Below are 14,162 nucleotides of genomic sequence, written 5' to 3'. Positions count from 1 at the left end.
CCCTTGGCCAAGAGAGCCGAAACTTCCTGGCAGAGGAGGGCCAAATGATCCTCCGACACACGATTGAGTGTTGGTGGCATGGAGGGGTAGTCTCTATGGGGAGGGAGTAGCCCCTTCGGACTATCTGCAAAACAGACCTGTCCGACGTGAATTTGTGCCAGTGGGGGAGATGGAGGATCCTGCCGCCCACCTGGCAGCCGGTGGCCCTGAAAGGTCCGACTAGGAAGGCTTGGAGGCTGCTGCAGAGGGGGAATTGGTGGACTGGACCACCCGCTGGCCTCCAGACCCACAACGCTGGGTCCCACGTCCCCAGCCACACAGAGGGTGGGTAGATTGCACGGCCCTGTGGCTCTGGGAGGAACACAGTGGGGCACCCCTTCCCTAGCCACGAAAGGGAAGAAAAGCAGACTGCATGGGGTGAGAAGTGGCTGCAAGGCCCAAGGATCTGGCTGTAGCCCTAGAATCCTTAAACGCTCAAGTGCATTGTCACCGAACAGGCGACAGTCATCAAAGGGAATGTCCAAAAGGGTAGATTGGACATCCCCAGAGAAGCCAGATGTTCTCAGCCAGGCGTAGCGCCTCTGGGCTACCAACATGAAAACCGTTCTACCCAGCGAGTCGGCAGTATACAGCCCATACCGGATGGTAAACTTTGCCACGTCTCGACCCTCCGTAATAGCTCTGGTGAGCACGGTCCAGGCCTCCTCCAGGCACTGTGGCAGCACTTGCGTGACCTTATCCCACACCCTGTAAGTATAACAGCCCAAGAGACATTCGGTGTTCACCGACCACACTTCTAAGCTGGCAGAAGAAAACATCTTCTTAAGATTGTCCAGCTTCTTGGATTCTCTATCTGGGGGAGCAGTAGGTAATGCGTCTTTTGAGGACAAGGCTTGGACTACCTACCTCTCTGGGGTAGGGTGTAGGAAGAGGAAAAGTGGGTCACCCAGGGCCGGGCGGTGGCGTCAGGCAATCATCCTGTCCATAGGAACCAAAGTGCTGGGCTTGGACCAAGTGCCCAGAAGGATGTCGGTGAGGGCTTCATTAAACGGCAGCAGGAGCTCCGAATACTGCTTTTGGCTGAAGCACCTCAGTCAGGTTAGTCCTGACAGCCACCGTAGGAAGCTTGAGGCCCAAGGCCTCAGTCGCCCAACGCAACACTACAACGTAGGAAGCTCCCTCCTCCATAGCCACAGTAGAGGGGAAGCATACCAAGGTCTGGGGAGGTATCCAGACCACTGGCATCACCCTACTCCTCTCTCCAGCCCTGTTACTGGAGTTGATCTGCTGGAGGGTCAACAGACCCCTCCCAGTCCTCCTCACCCTCCTCGGATGTCACTCAGGGCAGTAGGGAATGCCAGGAATGAACAGTGGGACAAAAGTACACATCCAGGGTGAGGCTGGGGCAGACGCCGGTTGGGGGCACAACCGGCGTCGGGAGCGTCGTCTCCGGGATCGGCGCCATGGAAGGTACCGTGAGGTCGTTGGGCACCGATCCGGATCTAGGCCTGGATCCATGGGGGGCCCTGTGGCGCTGGCATCGAAGTCCCAGGACCCCCAGCCATGCCGGCGGAGTCGGGCTGCCCAAAGATGCTGTGAAGCTCTTTGTAAAAAGCTCAAAGCTGGGCAGGGGATGCTCTGGCTCTGGGAGAGGAAGATAAGTGCGGAACCATCCCAACGGACTCCATGGAAGGAGCCTGAGATTAACGACGCTCAGGGTCCCGCGTTGGCCGATGTACGGGGAGAAGGCGAAGAGTGACTATGCTTCTTTGCCTTCTTCTTGTGCTTCGACTTACCCGAGGAGTGCGAAGAATTCGATGATGAGTGGTGATGGCACTGCAACCGGTCCTCCGACCTTCCCCTTAACGGGACCTCGAGCAGTGCAGAGCAGAGCAGACTGCCGGGTCTCCAAAAGCTTTCAGGACCGCTCCCGCAAAGACTTCGGGTTCAGGGCCTGGCAGTCAGAGCTTCGACTTCGGGTCGTGCTCCAGGCACCGAAGACATACGAGGTGCGGATCGGTGACCGACATCAACTTGTGACAGGAGTCACAAGGCTTGAAACCTGGCCGACGGCTGGACAGCCCTCGTGAACCAGGAGTCGTACTTCTTCGAAAGACGTCGACAAAGTCAAAAAAGGTTAGCCAAAAAGTGACTATAGGGCATGCTCTCTGGATCTGCGCTGGCTAGCTCAGAAAAAGAAAGAACAGACTTCAGTGCGCAGGGGTGGCGTCTAAGTATACACCGCAATGTCATCCCAGCAACCACGACGAAGAATGCGGAGTCGACCGACGCCACCTACCGACGCGCAGGGGTACTGCTACGTAAACATTCCTTCTGATCCAGTCTGACACCTGGGGGTAATTCTAAGGTAAGGAATCTATAACTAATGGTCTCTTTCAGATTAATGGATACACTGCTGTCTTCTCATCCACTGGGGTTTGCTTGTATCATAACACAACTACTTACAGACCCACTCAGACACCCACTCACAGATGCACTCACTCAGCCACTCAAGAAACCACTCAGACTCATTCAGACACTCATGCACAGACGGACTCACACACTCATGGAGGCACTCAGACACTCACATCCACTCACAGACCTACTGAGACACTCACGCGACACTCATGCACCCACACACCAACTCACACACCCAGTGAGACACTTATACAGCCACTCCCCAGACCCACATAGACAGACAGACACACACACACACACACACACATTGAAACACACACTCACACACCGCTAAACACTAATTTTCAAAGGTTACAGTTGGGAAATAAATTTTTAAAAAACCTTAGCAATTCACTTAAAAAAACTAAAGGATACAGGGACGTTCTAGTTAGGAAATAGAATTAAAAAAACCTTAGAAATTCACAGAAAAAAAAAACAAAGGTTACAGGGATGTTAGAATTAGGGTCAAATTTCACTCGTACAAAACGAGTGAAATTCAGCAGTTAGTTACCTTAGCTAAGTATAACCTACGGCCCCGGAATACACTGATTATGACCTCACATATTACATCACTCATGACATAATTTGTTTGTTGTGTTATGGAACACTATGCTCATGTTGATTTGTCTGTACTGTCTGCTGACACCCTTTAGGTCTATTTTGATTTTCTCTTCTCTCTCTAACTATTTGTTTTGTGGCGGGTGCCCCAAAGGCAGTGGATGAGGCATGGAGGGCTCAAGAATACTTGTACAGATTGTAGAAACAACGATTCATTCAGGCATGCATTCAAATGCCCATAAATATTTTAATGATCAAAGCGTGGGTAACACTGTCAAGAACTAATGTTACAAATTCCCAAAACACACGAAATACGCCAGTTATAGCTTAGTGTACTATGACTTAAGACCCACTCACGTACTCCTTAGCTTTAAACAACATCATTGATGATATCACTAATTATATATACATAAATGTGCACAAAAGGTGATGGGAGGATGTTTGGAATAAGTCCAACGGCTGGCAATCACTCGGGGTAGCATTCCAACCGATCTAAGTGGCAAGAGTATGCCCAGGCACAGGGTCTCTTGCTCGATGTGACATTGGAACCAAGCTACAACCAAATGAAGAGCCCCAATAAGGGCAAAACAATAATGTCACTGTATCCTTTGGTTGGTATATATAATATAAATATATATATATATATTTTTTTTGCACTATGTGTGTGTCGCACACACGCACACAACACGTGGTCTTCTGTCTAGCGCTTAGAGACCGGTGGTGATAGGCGCTATATAAGAACCCTATAAAATTAACATTAACCCCTCTCTAACTGCTCTTTCAGGTCAGCAGAGGGTTTCTTCAGCAAGGGGTTGATCTCTGCATGTTTTCAGTCTTCTGGAAAGATGGCAGAGTTGATGGAGCAGTTGATGGTGCTGCAGAGTTTGGGGGCGATGGAGATGCTGGCTCTGTTGAAGATGTGATGCTGAGGTTGCGCTGGAGTGGATGCTCTTCATGCTCTTGAGGATGTCATCGGCGGTGAGGGGGGTCCAGCTGAGCAGGTTCTGCTGGGGTCTGGTGTGGTGGATGCAGGTGGGGTAAGAGGGTCTTTGGGATTGAGGCTGTTGATGCCTTTGTATAGCTCCTTAATCTTGCGGTGGAAGAAGGTGCTGAGGTTGTTGCAGAGGTCTTGGGAGGGTGGGATGTATGCTGTCTCTGTACTGGGCTTGGCAAATTCTTTGACCATGGCGCAAATATCTTTGCTATGGAGTGCGTTGGCATTGATCGTTTCTTGTAGGGCTGCATTCATTGTTGTTTTAATGAGGTGGTGGTTTGCAGTGACAACGGTTTTGAAGGTTAAGTGGTCTTCCGGGGTTTTGCTTCTCCTCCATCTCTTCTTGAGCTGACTAGAGGTTCATCTGGACACATGAAGAGTAGGAGAGAACCAACTGGCTTTCTTCGAGTGTCGCTTGCCTGGGGCTTTCTTTAGGGGACCCAGTGTGTCGGCGAAGTTGGCAATCCATCAGTGGTGGTTGTGTGCTGAAGTATTAGCATCCTTGGATGTCGGTGGTGAGGTTTTGCTCTCAGACTTGCCACTGCGGAGCCTGTATGTGCAGTTTACACTGCCATGTCGACTTGGCATTTAAAATTCCTTGCCAAGCCTTACACCTCCCTTTTATTAGATACCCCCTAAGGTAGACCCTAGATAGCCAAAAAGGCAGGGTGCTATGTAATTAAAAGATAAGACATGTGCTTGTAAGGTTTACATGTCCTGGTAAAGCCAAATCAGGTTGTCACTACTATGGGATCTAACCCTCTCATAAGATAATATAACACTTAATAGGCTGGAATTCCTGATTAAGAGGGAGCAGATCTGTCATGATGTATACCTATGGATTTGTAATGATAAATCCACTTCAATGGTAAAGACGAAAATTCATTACAACTCTGTAAATCCACTTTTAGATGCCTGGCAGTTTGGGCTGGACTGTTCCCATTGCACAGGGCTTAGTCCAAACTGGGGTGGGGTGGTGAGAAAAACCAATAATGGATTAAACCTAGATCTGTGACTCGGGGGTGAATGTTACATTTGTTCAGTATTCTGTCCCAAAGATTTTTTTGGGTCCTAAGTGGGAAGTGTATGCCCAGACCTGTGCCCTGTGCTCACTGTGCCACTGAATTCAAGCTAGCCTGGCTGATGAGGGGTGATACCCCGAAACCGGTCCCAAGATGATGGTTTCTGGTCCAGAGAGGACCTGGCCTGGCAGTTCGGGCTGGATTGTTCCCACAGGGAGCAGGGTCAAGAAGAATTTCAATATGGCTGGGTCCAAACTAGGGTGGCCTGGTGAGAAAAAAAACAATGCATTAAACCCAGAACTGATACTGGGGCTGAATGTTTGATTTGTTCAGCATTCCGTCCATCATTCTTTTTTTTTACATTTAGAAGGCTGGCATCTTACTGCTCTGAGCACATTTGTGTCTGCAGCCAGTCTCTGATCAGTCTGGGGTGGGTGACAGCTGGACTTTGTGAATTCCCACTAGACAGCCACACACATAGGGAACTCAGGTGTGATCTAATTGAACTTCCTGGGTGGATGGGAGGGATGAGATGTGCACAGCCTCACACTTATACCTGAATAGGCTGTGTCCTGTCCACCACCCTGTCCAGTTAGGAGCCTGGGCAGGAATTGAGGAGCTCTGCACACTTCAAAGACCCTTCTTTGAAGTCACGCTCACTTGAAAGGCACAATTGGGTATAATTCCTGGGTCTCACACCCCACCAAGCCAGTACACTACTGGACCTGAAGCCACTCTGCCAAGAAGAGGAACTGCTCTCTGTTAAGGACTGTCACTCTGCTAGACAGCTGCTCTGGAAGACTGCTGCCTTCTGCTCTCTGACTGGGTAAAGACTGGACCTCCATCACTTGAACCCAGAGTAGCTCCAAGGGCTAGCTGACTAGCCTGCTGATATGAAGACTCAGGGATATACCAGTCTTCGACCCTACTCCTGTCCCTGGCCCATTGGAAGTGGACCCAGGTGCTTGCTCCAGCGGAACCAATGCATCCACTGCTGCGAGAGCAGAATCGCCGCATTGCGGGAACAGGAACTGCACATCGCACTCAGAACTACTGCAGAGAAAATCAATGCATCCCCTCAACTGTGTGGAGAAACCCAGTATATCAGCCTTTGGAAGAGGCGCATCTCAGAACCAGCGCATCATCTTCGGAATAGGCGCAGGACCATGGTTGCATGGAGAAAATCGATGCACCAACCTAGACTGTGGGATCGACACTGACGCATTGCTCGGCTTTGCTGTTGCAACAAGGATCTATGTACTTTTGTTCAGTGGGCCTTGCAGGGTCCCTGTATCCGGCCCACGCTCCATCACCCTGAACTTTTGACTTTGTCCCCTTCCTGTGCAACCAGATATCCCAAATAGGCACTTATTGCTTCTAAGCGCTATTTTCTCATTTAATCTTTAAAAATTCATATCTCTATTTCTACTATTTGGATTTTTGTTGTTTAGATCTTGTTTTATTTATAAAATTATTCTTTATTATTTTTTCTAACCTGGTTTGGAGTCTTTTCTGCGATGTTTTCACTGTTTTTAGTCATACTTTACACATTGCCTCTTAAATTAAGCCCGACTGCTCTGTGCCAAGGTGCCAGAGGGTGAGCACAGGTTTATTTACGGTGTGTGGTGACATACCCTGACGAGGATTGTGGTTCCTGCTTGGACAGGGTGCATACCTCTGCCAACCAGAAACCCGATTTCTAACACCTGCATTAACGTCTCAATGTTTATTTATAGACTGTTATTTTTCCACTAAAACTCTGTGGCAAAGCTTCAGTTGATTACTAGGAAGTTAACTGACAGACTGCTGATGGTGTTGGAAGTGCACGTTTCTTTCTGCATTTCAGAACTGTATACTGATATGAATGATGAAGAAATTTGAGAACTTGCAGAAAATGTGTCATTTTAGCATTTTAGAGCACTTATCATAAATTCCACGACAAAAAAGGACCCCCTTATTTTGTTTCTTTACTGCAGTCACCTCTGGAGGAAATAAATTTAACCTTACAGCTTTGTTTCATCAAGTTGCCGGTCAGGTGTGCCACACTTGTCATAAATACAGAATACTAGCACTCTAGTTGTTTGTTAGAACACTGTAGGAAGCTAAAGTAAAACCCTGGGGGAATCAACTGAAGGGTTGCTGCTGCTGTTGGAAGTATGTTTTACTCAGAATATCATACTTTAGTCTCACATGGCGGAAGATAGAGTGAACTTGTAGAAAAGGCGCTCTCATTTTAGCTTCTGGAGCACCTTTCATATTCTCCATGAGAAAATCATGAGAAAGTTTGGTCTGAAACACTATTCATCAAATCTCAGGAGAGAGACAGTATATTTCACACAGTAACATCACTTAAGAACCGATGAGAATTCCTAAAGAGAGTAACACCACCAAAAAATGATTAATATTGTGACAAAAATTTGGTTTTCACCCTATATGTGAAAAAATGTTTACTCTCCAAACCAGGCATTCACTACCGTATATTATAATACCATCCATGTCACGGAGTCCTGTAATGGCTGCCACAACATGTTGGCCATATTGTGGCTAGGAAATCAAAAGGCAACCCCTTGGGACCCTCTCCTGCTCCTCCCCCCATAGGCCTCTAGGGATCAGGGTGTTCACACCCTACATTCCTTACATTTTTTAAATTCATTATCAAGGTGCAGGGACCAAACTCCTGAGTCCTGTAGTGACTGCAAATATAAATTATTCATGTTGACTACTCTCCTTTAAATTAGTCAATCAGAGCATATCGGGACACTACCTACATTTTTTATCCCATTCATGCCTAACCCAAGTTCCTCATTAAACTAGTATTTCTAAAAAAACAAATCTGAACGGATTATACCAAATAACAAAAGCTTACTTTTACAGCAAAGTTCTAACTTTTGGCCAAATTCGGTGCAATGCAATTCTTCTGTATCAGACAACAAAGTTTGTTATCGGAATTAAGATGGGAAATAGCACTTTAGGACTACCCCTTTTCTGGGCCCCTGCATGATAGATCAGTGCGTAACTGTCCATGAAAGAACCAAGATGGATGAACATTTGTCTTGGGGAATGGTTTGTGCAGATTCATCAAACGGCGCTAAAGTTATTACCAAAACAGAAAAACACTCATCCAATAGTAACTCTGACCTAACTATAACTACACGGATGTGACCGTCACTGTCTAACGCATTATATAGAGAGAGAGGCATATACATAAGCAGATGTGTTGAGTGCAATATGGTACTTATGGCTGAGTGTGGGGAGGCGGGCCATGATTCAGACGCTGCAAATCCTCCATTGGGTCACGTTGCCCCTCCTCTCTCTCAACAATGGTAATAGACACCATATTGCACTCAGCGGATCTGCATGTATAGTTTATGCCATGCTGATTTCTCATGTTCAGAAGTTAAACAGCGCTTATTAATTAAATCCAGACCACAGGGGGTCAAACAAATGCAGTAGGATGCAATCGCAATAACTGGACGTTGTAAACAGGGGCCCGGTTATTTTCTTCTTCAAAAGTAATCCAAGATGGAATTTGTCAGGCATAAATGTGTTTTCCTTAAGTGGGTTACATTGTTTATATGTTCTTGAGATGCACAAAAATTATTTGAAAATAACGCAATGCCTTTGATCAATTTCCCGGATAAATTGACACTAGACTATTTCACATACCATGTACTTGATGTGGGGAGAAGGTTCGGGGTGTAGGGTACAGCAGCTATTGTGAAATTCTGCAATCCACTGCCTCCCATGATGAAGGCAAAGCCTCCATGAGGTACTCTAGAACTGGAAAGAAAAAACATTAAATGAGCTTTTCCAAATCTGGCACTCATAAAAAGGAAAAATTGAAATGCTTGCAAGTCACAGGTGAGTGCGCTAAACGATAGGAGGCTTTATAATCTTAGGACCCAGGGTAACTTTGCAGATCCTAATCCTGCAGACTGAATCGAAGGAGGATTAGGAAAACACTTTGGTTATTTACAATGGATTTAGGTGACAAATGAATTACACTCAGATCGGTTATATCAGGATAAACATCATACAATAAAGAACTGTAGGGGTATTTACTACTCAGTCTTTGTAGATTAGTTCTCATGTGAAGAAAAAGCAACTATGTCTTCTGTAACAAAAATGAAAGCAAACGGTATTAAAGCCCACTTGCAAAAGTTGGATGTCCAACATTCAGCCTTTTTTGGTGCAACTGTAGTCTCTTAAGCAAATATTTAGATTATGAATTCTGACAAACTCTACATGCCCTCTGGATACCACCACCCTTAGAAATCCAGACAGAATATTTACAATAGTAATGGCTATAGACGTGTGAGAAAGCAACACCAGTAGCAAAAAAAATAAAATAGTTAATAAAAATACATTTTCTAAATATGCCAATTTAAATAAATCCCCAGTAGTAAATAGAAGAGTTTAGCAGGGACTGGAATGGCAATTTCCTGTTACCACCACTGTCAATCCCAAACTCTAAATGACGCAAAATTATGCACAGTCTTGCAGGTATTTATGATCCAGGTACTCTGGTCTCAGTTCAAAAAACAAATTCTGCTGTTTTGCATCAAGGAGACTTTACTGAGGTGGCTCAACGCAAACATCCATAGGTTATGATGCAAAGTTCGATCTACTAAGAGAGCGAGACAAGGCTTTGCGTCTAAAACTAATGCCTATTGAAAGCAGATGGAAACGAGGGGGAATTTGTTAATTTCTCAAAAAACGGGATGTATTGCATGGGTGCTGTAGGGCACACTACACATCCATGCGAGGGATCCTCCTGAGTTTGCCCATGCATAGGAATGACAGCAGCAAGACCATCTTAGTAAATTAGGCTCTCAGCTGTTTTCCCCCTTGCACAACATGGCAGAGCAAATATAGTTGCAACACTACGTTCAAATAATTGGGTTAAACTGGGCCAAAAAATGTTGTCCTCTCCGTCTGATACCATCCTACCCATCACTTCGAACTAAATCAATTTCTTTGTGCCATTTGCCATCTCTCTGCTTCTCACACCCAACCCTTCCTTCTCTGATTAAAGCAGTACTACTAAACTACTTTACTCCGGATTAAACATTGCAACTTAAATCTTAGTTAAATAATAAGGCAAATGAAAACGTCTATCCCAGTAAAGGGCAACATCACCACCAAGTCTCATCTATCTCCTTTTCTGTGCGAAAAACAATCTGATGTTTTTTAATGCGTAGGTTTACGATAGAACTAATCACATCGTTGGATGCTAGAGCAGAGTACTGCAAATACAAAATTATATTACACAGTGAAGTTGTTGAAAAACGAGGCAGCATCTGTGAGGCCTGCACAAATAACATGACTACATTTGTCCTTCACTGGGAACCAAACACCCAATTGTAGTGCCTGACTCTCAGAGGGTAGCGTTGCAGAGCAGTCTGAGGCTTACTCAAGGGAGGTGGTGTTTGGTTCCCAGTGAAGGACAAATGTAGTCATGTTATTTGTGCAGGCCTCACAGATGCTGCCTCGTTTTCCAACATTGGTGTCTACCGGCGGGAAACATAGTATCCCATTCTGGTGTGCATTTATAGCATTTGATAAGTCCAGTTTTGCCACACATTACCTATGCAGCAATGAGAAAATGGAAGAGCGCAAGGCTCTGAGAAGGGTTCATAGTTTTGGTTATATGAAGTAAAGGTATGGGAAAGGAAAGCCCCGCGCCCATGTGTGTCATGTGAAGTTATTGTGGTTTAAATGTAAGCTGTATTGATATGACCGCGCTATGTTGATTATAATGTGCTAGCGGGATGGTGCTTTCCAGGAAATGATTGCATACAAATGTTCTAAGCCATATTGTACACCTTTGAACCCTAACACTAAATACACTACACCTGCATGAGGAGGGTGTCTCCTCAAGAGATAGGGACAGCAACTGATAACTACATCACAGGTGGGGGTGTAGGGGTGGATTGACCGTCAAGGGGGACAGGAGAAGTAGGGGTCCTGGGAGGTTCCCGCGCTTTTTAAGGGCAGGGAGGGTTTCCACAGGAGGGGCCCCAGATATCCTTCCCCCATTGGAGGTTTCTTGCTAATGGCGCAGGCCAAAACCACTGGAAGGGTGGGGCAGAAGGTTTCTTTACCCCGGGTAGTAGCGCCCCAGGGGTTCCCATGGTGGGGAACCCCAAGAACCTTTTCCCACAGTGGGAGGAGGGTGTGGTAAAGTTGAGTGTCCGGCAGGTCCCCCCAGGTTAACTGGTGGGGAAGGTGAGCAACTGGTGAGGCCCCTGGTAGTGGGTGGCCCCCAAGGAGGGTAGTTCTGGAGTGGTGGTGTGTAGTGGTAGCCCCTAGGTACCCTAGGGGGGCTAGGTAACTGACCCAGTGGAGATCTGAGTGGGGGCGATGTGCTCCCTAGTTCCAGGTGAAGGGTTAGTGGTGGACCCTAAGGTGTCAGGGTCGGGTGGCTGGTGACCAGTCAGGTAGGCCCTGTGGGACTTGAACCCCAGGACCAGAAGTATGGGGGTCGAGGCAGGAGGTGGACTTCTGCCAGGAAGTACCACCCTGAACACAGGTGGGGCCCATCTTAAGTGAAGGGACCCTGTGGTTTGTGAAGGGGTGGTGCAGGCCTAGTCGGGATCTTTAGGGTCCCGGGCTGAGAGTGGTAGTACTACCCTGAAGGCAGGTGGGGCCTATCTTAAGTGAAGGGACCCTGCTCTTCATAAGGGGTGGTGCACGCCATCCAGGGACCATGTAGGTCCCTGGGCGGTCTCCCAAGGCGCTGCAGGGAGACCGGGGAGAGCCATGAGAGGTGGGCCTGGGTCTAGCTAACTCGGGGCCCACAGGCTCTCTAAGGGTACTCCGGGAGGAGAGCACACCTCTTGGAGGGAAGGGTACATAGACCCTGTTCTCGCAGCGGAGAACAAGGAAGGGGTCTAGGTTCCCGGGGTAGTTTCCGTGTGGAGCTACTGACGGGGGGAATGAGCTGTAGGATGTCTGATGAGGCACCCTCAGTGTTCCTCCCTGGCACTGCCAGTGTGGTGGTGAGGCCGGTCTGAGGTCCTATCAGGGAGCCAGGCCAGTGGCCAAAGGGTGCTTTTCTGTGTGGGGAAGCACAAGTGGCTGTGCTTTCTTTAGGGAAGACAGTCATCCCGAAAGGGTGGTGGCAGCAGAATGACCTCAGCAGCAGGCTGAGGGTGAGGGTCCAGAGAGGTTGCATCTTTGGGGTGCAAGGACAAAACGGAGAGAGGGTACTGGTTGGAACAAACTCTGGAAGGGAGACCAGCTAGTGACCCAGGGGATGAGATTTAGACCTATCCCAGAAGACCGCATCAGTGCTGAGGCACTGGACCCTTGTCCAGAGAATTGGTAGGCATAGTGTTGCATGCCCATGGGCAAAGGTGAGACTAGTGAGGCTGAGTTCATGTAGACCCTGAGTGACCTAGAGGTACCTAACCTAGAGCCCGGAGGGTTCTTAGGGTAGTCTGAGATCCCTGTCATGGGTGGAGATTTCATAGATGTGAGGAGTAGGTGGTCTAAGCAGATAACGGGTCAGTAAGGGGGGTCTGATCAGAACCCCTTATAACCAGTTATCGCTGGCTACGGGAAGTGTACCCATGTAGAGTGGCTACTTCTTCCCTGTAGGAATCAGCTGGGCGCGGCGTGTGTTAGAAGGTGGTTCTGACACTATGGGCCGCCCGGATTTTTCGCTTTTTGAGCACCTAATTGTTGAGCTTTTACTGTGGGGGAGCTTCATAAGTTGAGAATCACCCACAGTGAACTCAGGATGTAAGAGACTGCATGTGGATTTTACTGGTGTTCCCCTGGCTTGACCAGGCCACTGTGCAGCAGCTGGAGTAAGGGACACCAGGCTGGTTACATGCAGACACATGGGTACATGCGTGGGCACACGTGTACGGGCTGCGAAGGGAGATTTCTAGCGTGCGCAGCCCAGCAGCAGCTACAAAGTGAATGGTGTGGCAGGACTTATGCAGTATTGGGTGGTGACATGGAATAGGCTTTATACGCTGGAAAGAAACATGCCAGGGAAAGTCAGTGTGTTTTACTGTGTTTTCACTTCATTATTCCCCTAAGGGAATGTGGGGCCCATGGCTAGATTAACTTCCACAAGGCCTACAGTTTCCAGACACGCACTAAAGTCCATTGTATTGGAGGTGAAAAGAAGTATTCTGCAGAGTCCAAAGTCATATTTGTACTGCTTTTGGGTCATCCAGAACGGTCATATTTCTCTGAGCCAGCCAGGACCAGACCCAGGCTGAGGGCTGACCTCAGCTGGATGGATTGATAACCTTTCTACAACAAGCTAGGGCCTCCTCTCCACGAAGAGAAGATGGGAGGGGCTACAGGCTCATTAATTAGCAGCTGTCACTGGGTGCCAGGCACCAGGCTGCACCAAGGAGGGAAGGAGTTGGGTTTCAGAGGCCATGCGGCCAGAGACACTGGACGACGCCATTTTGAACAAACCCAGAGGAGGGAGAAGGGGCAGGAAAGTGATGTGTCGCTGTTTGATAGGACCAACAGGGACTTCCTGCCAGCCCCCTACTCAACTTTTAAAAAGTGCTTGCACAGGAAGAGAAGGTCTCTCTGGGGTGTGGTCTGCGGAGGCTGAAGGTGCTGGGGCCTGGCACAATGGGCAGTTGGAAGGAGAGACCCCCTGACTGCCCCAAGGACCCTAACAGCACCAGAAGAAGATTCCAAGACCGGTGCGCAGGAGCAGTGGCCTCTGCGCAGGGAGAAGAGAGGCCCTGAAGGAGAGCCAGGCGAAAGGCTGACGCAGGGAGCCAGTGAAGACCGTTCCCTTCAGAAGGCACCCTCTTGGAGACCTGGAGGGCGAAGGCGAGTTCTCCCAGTGGCTGGGGGGCACCACCAGGAGCGAGAAGATGCGAAAATGGAGGAGATCGGACCACTGGGGGCTGAGATATGTCCCAAAGAAGGTACACGACCTTTGCTGGGACCAACAACGAAGCATGTGGGGCTCCGCCGCCGGTCTTGAAACTGCCCCCGGGGTGGGTCAGGTCCCGGGCGCTGCCCCCCCCAAGGAAGGAAAGTCGGGGTGCGCCGTCGCGCACCCCGTGAAGGTACCCCCGCGGGGTGCCAGGAGCCCACCCTGGCCCGCCACCGAAAACGGAGGATGAGGAGCGCGTCGCGCTCCC

At 48.4% G+C, this 14,162-nt stretch overlaps 1 protein-coding gene across 2 annotated transcripts in view; it reads right to left on the bottom strand.

Annotated features, from left to right (window-relative positions):
* Positions 1-14,162, bottom strand: part of HACE1 (HECT domain and ankyrin repeat containing E3 ubiquitin protein ligase 1) — a 339,965-nt gene that overhangs the window by 29,163 nt on the left and 296,640 nt on the right. For both annotated transcript variants that reach the window (XM_085611183.1, XM_085611184.1), the window contains exon 23: positions 8,698-8,811. In XM_085611183.1, the coding sequence (XP_085467309.1) occupies positions 8,698-8,811 (114 nt within the window). The remainder of the gene's footprint in view (positions 1-8,697; positions 8,812-14,162) is intronic.

This window comes from Triturus cristatus, chromosome 6, assembly GCF_964204655.1.
Source record: "Triturus cristatus chromosome 6, aTriCri1.1, whole genome shotgun sequence".
Lineage (NCBI taxonomy): Eukaryota > Metazoa > Chordata > Amphibia > Caudata > Salamandridae > Triturus > Triturus cristatus.
The sequence above is the reverse complement of the archived record's forward strand: the minus strand, read 5'-3'. Positions and strand labels throughout refer to the sequence as shown.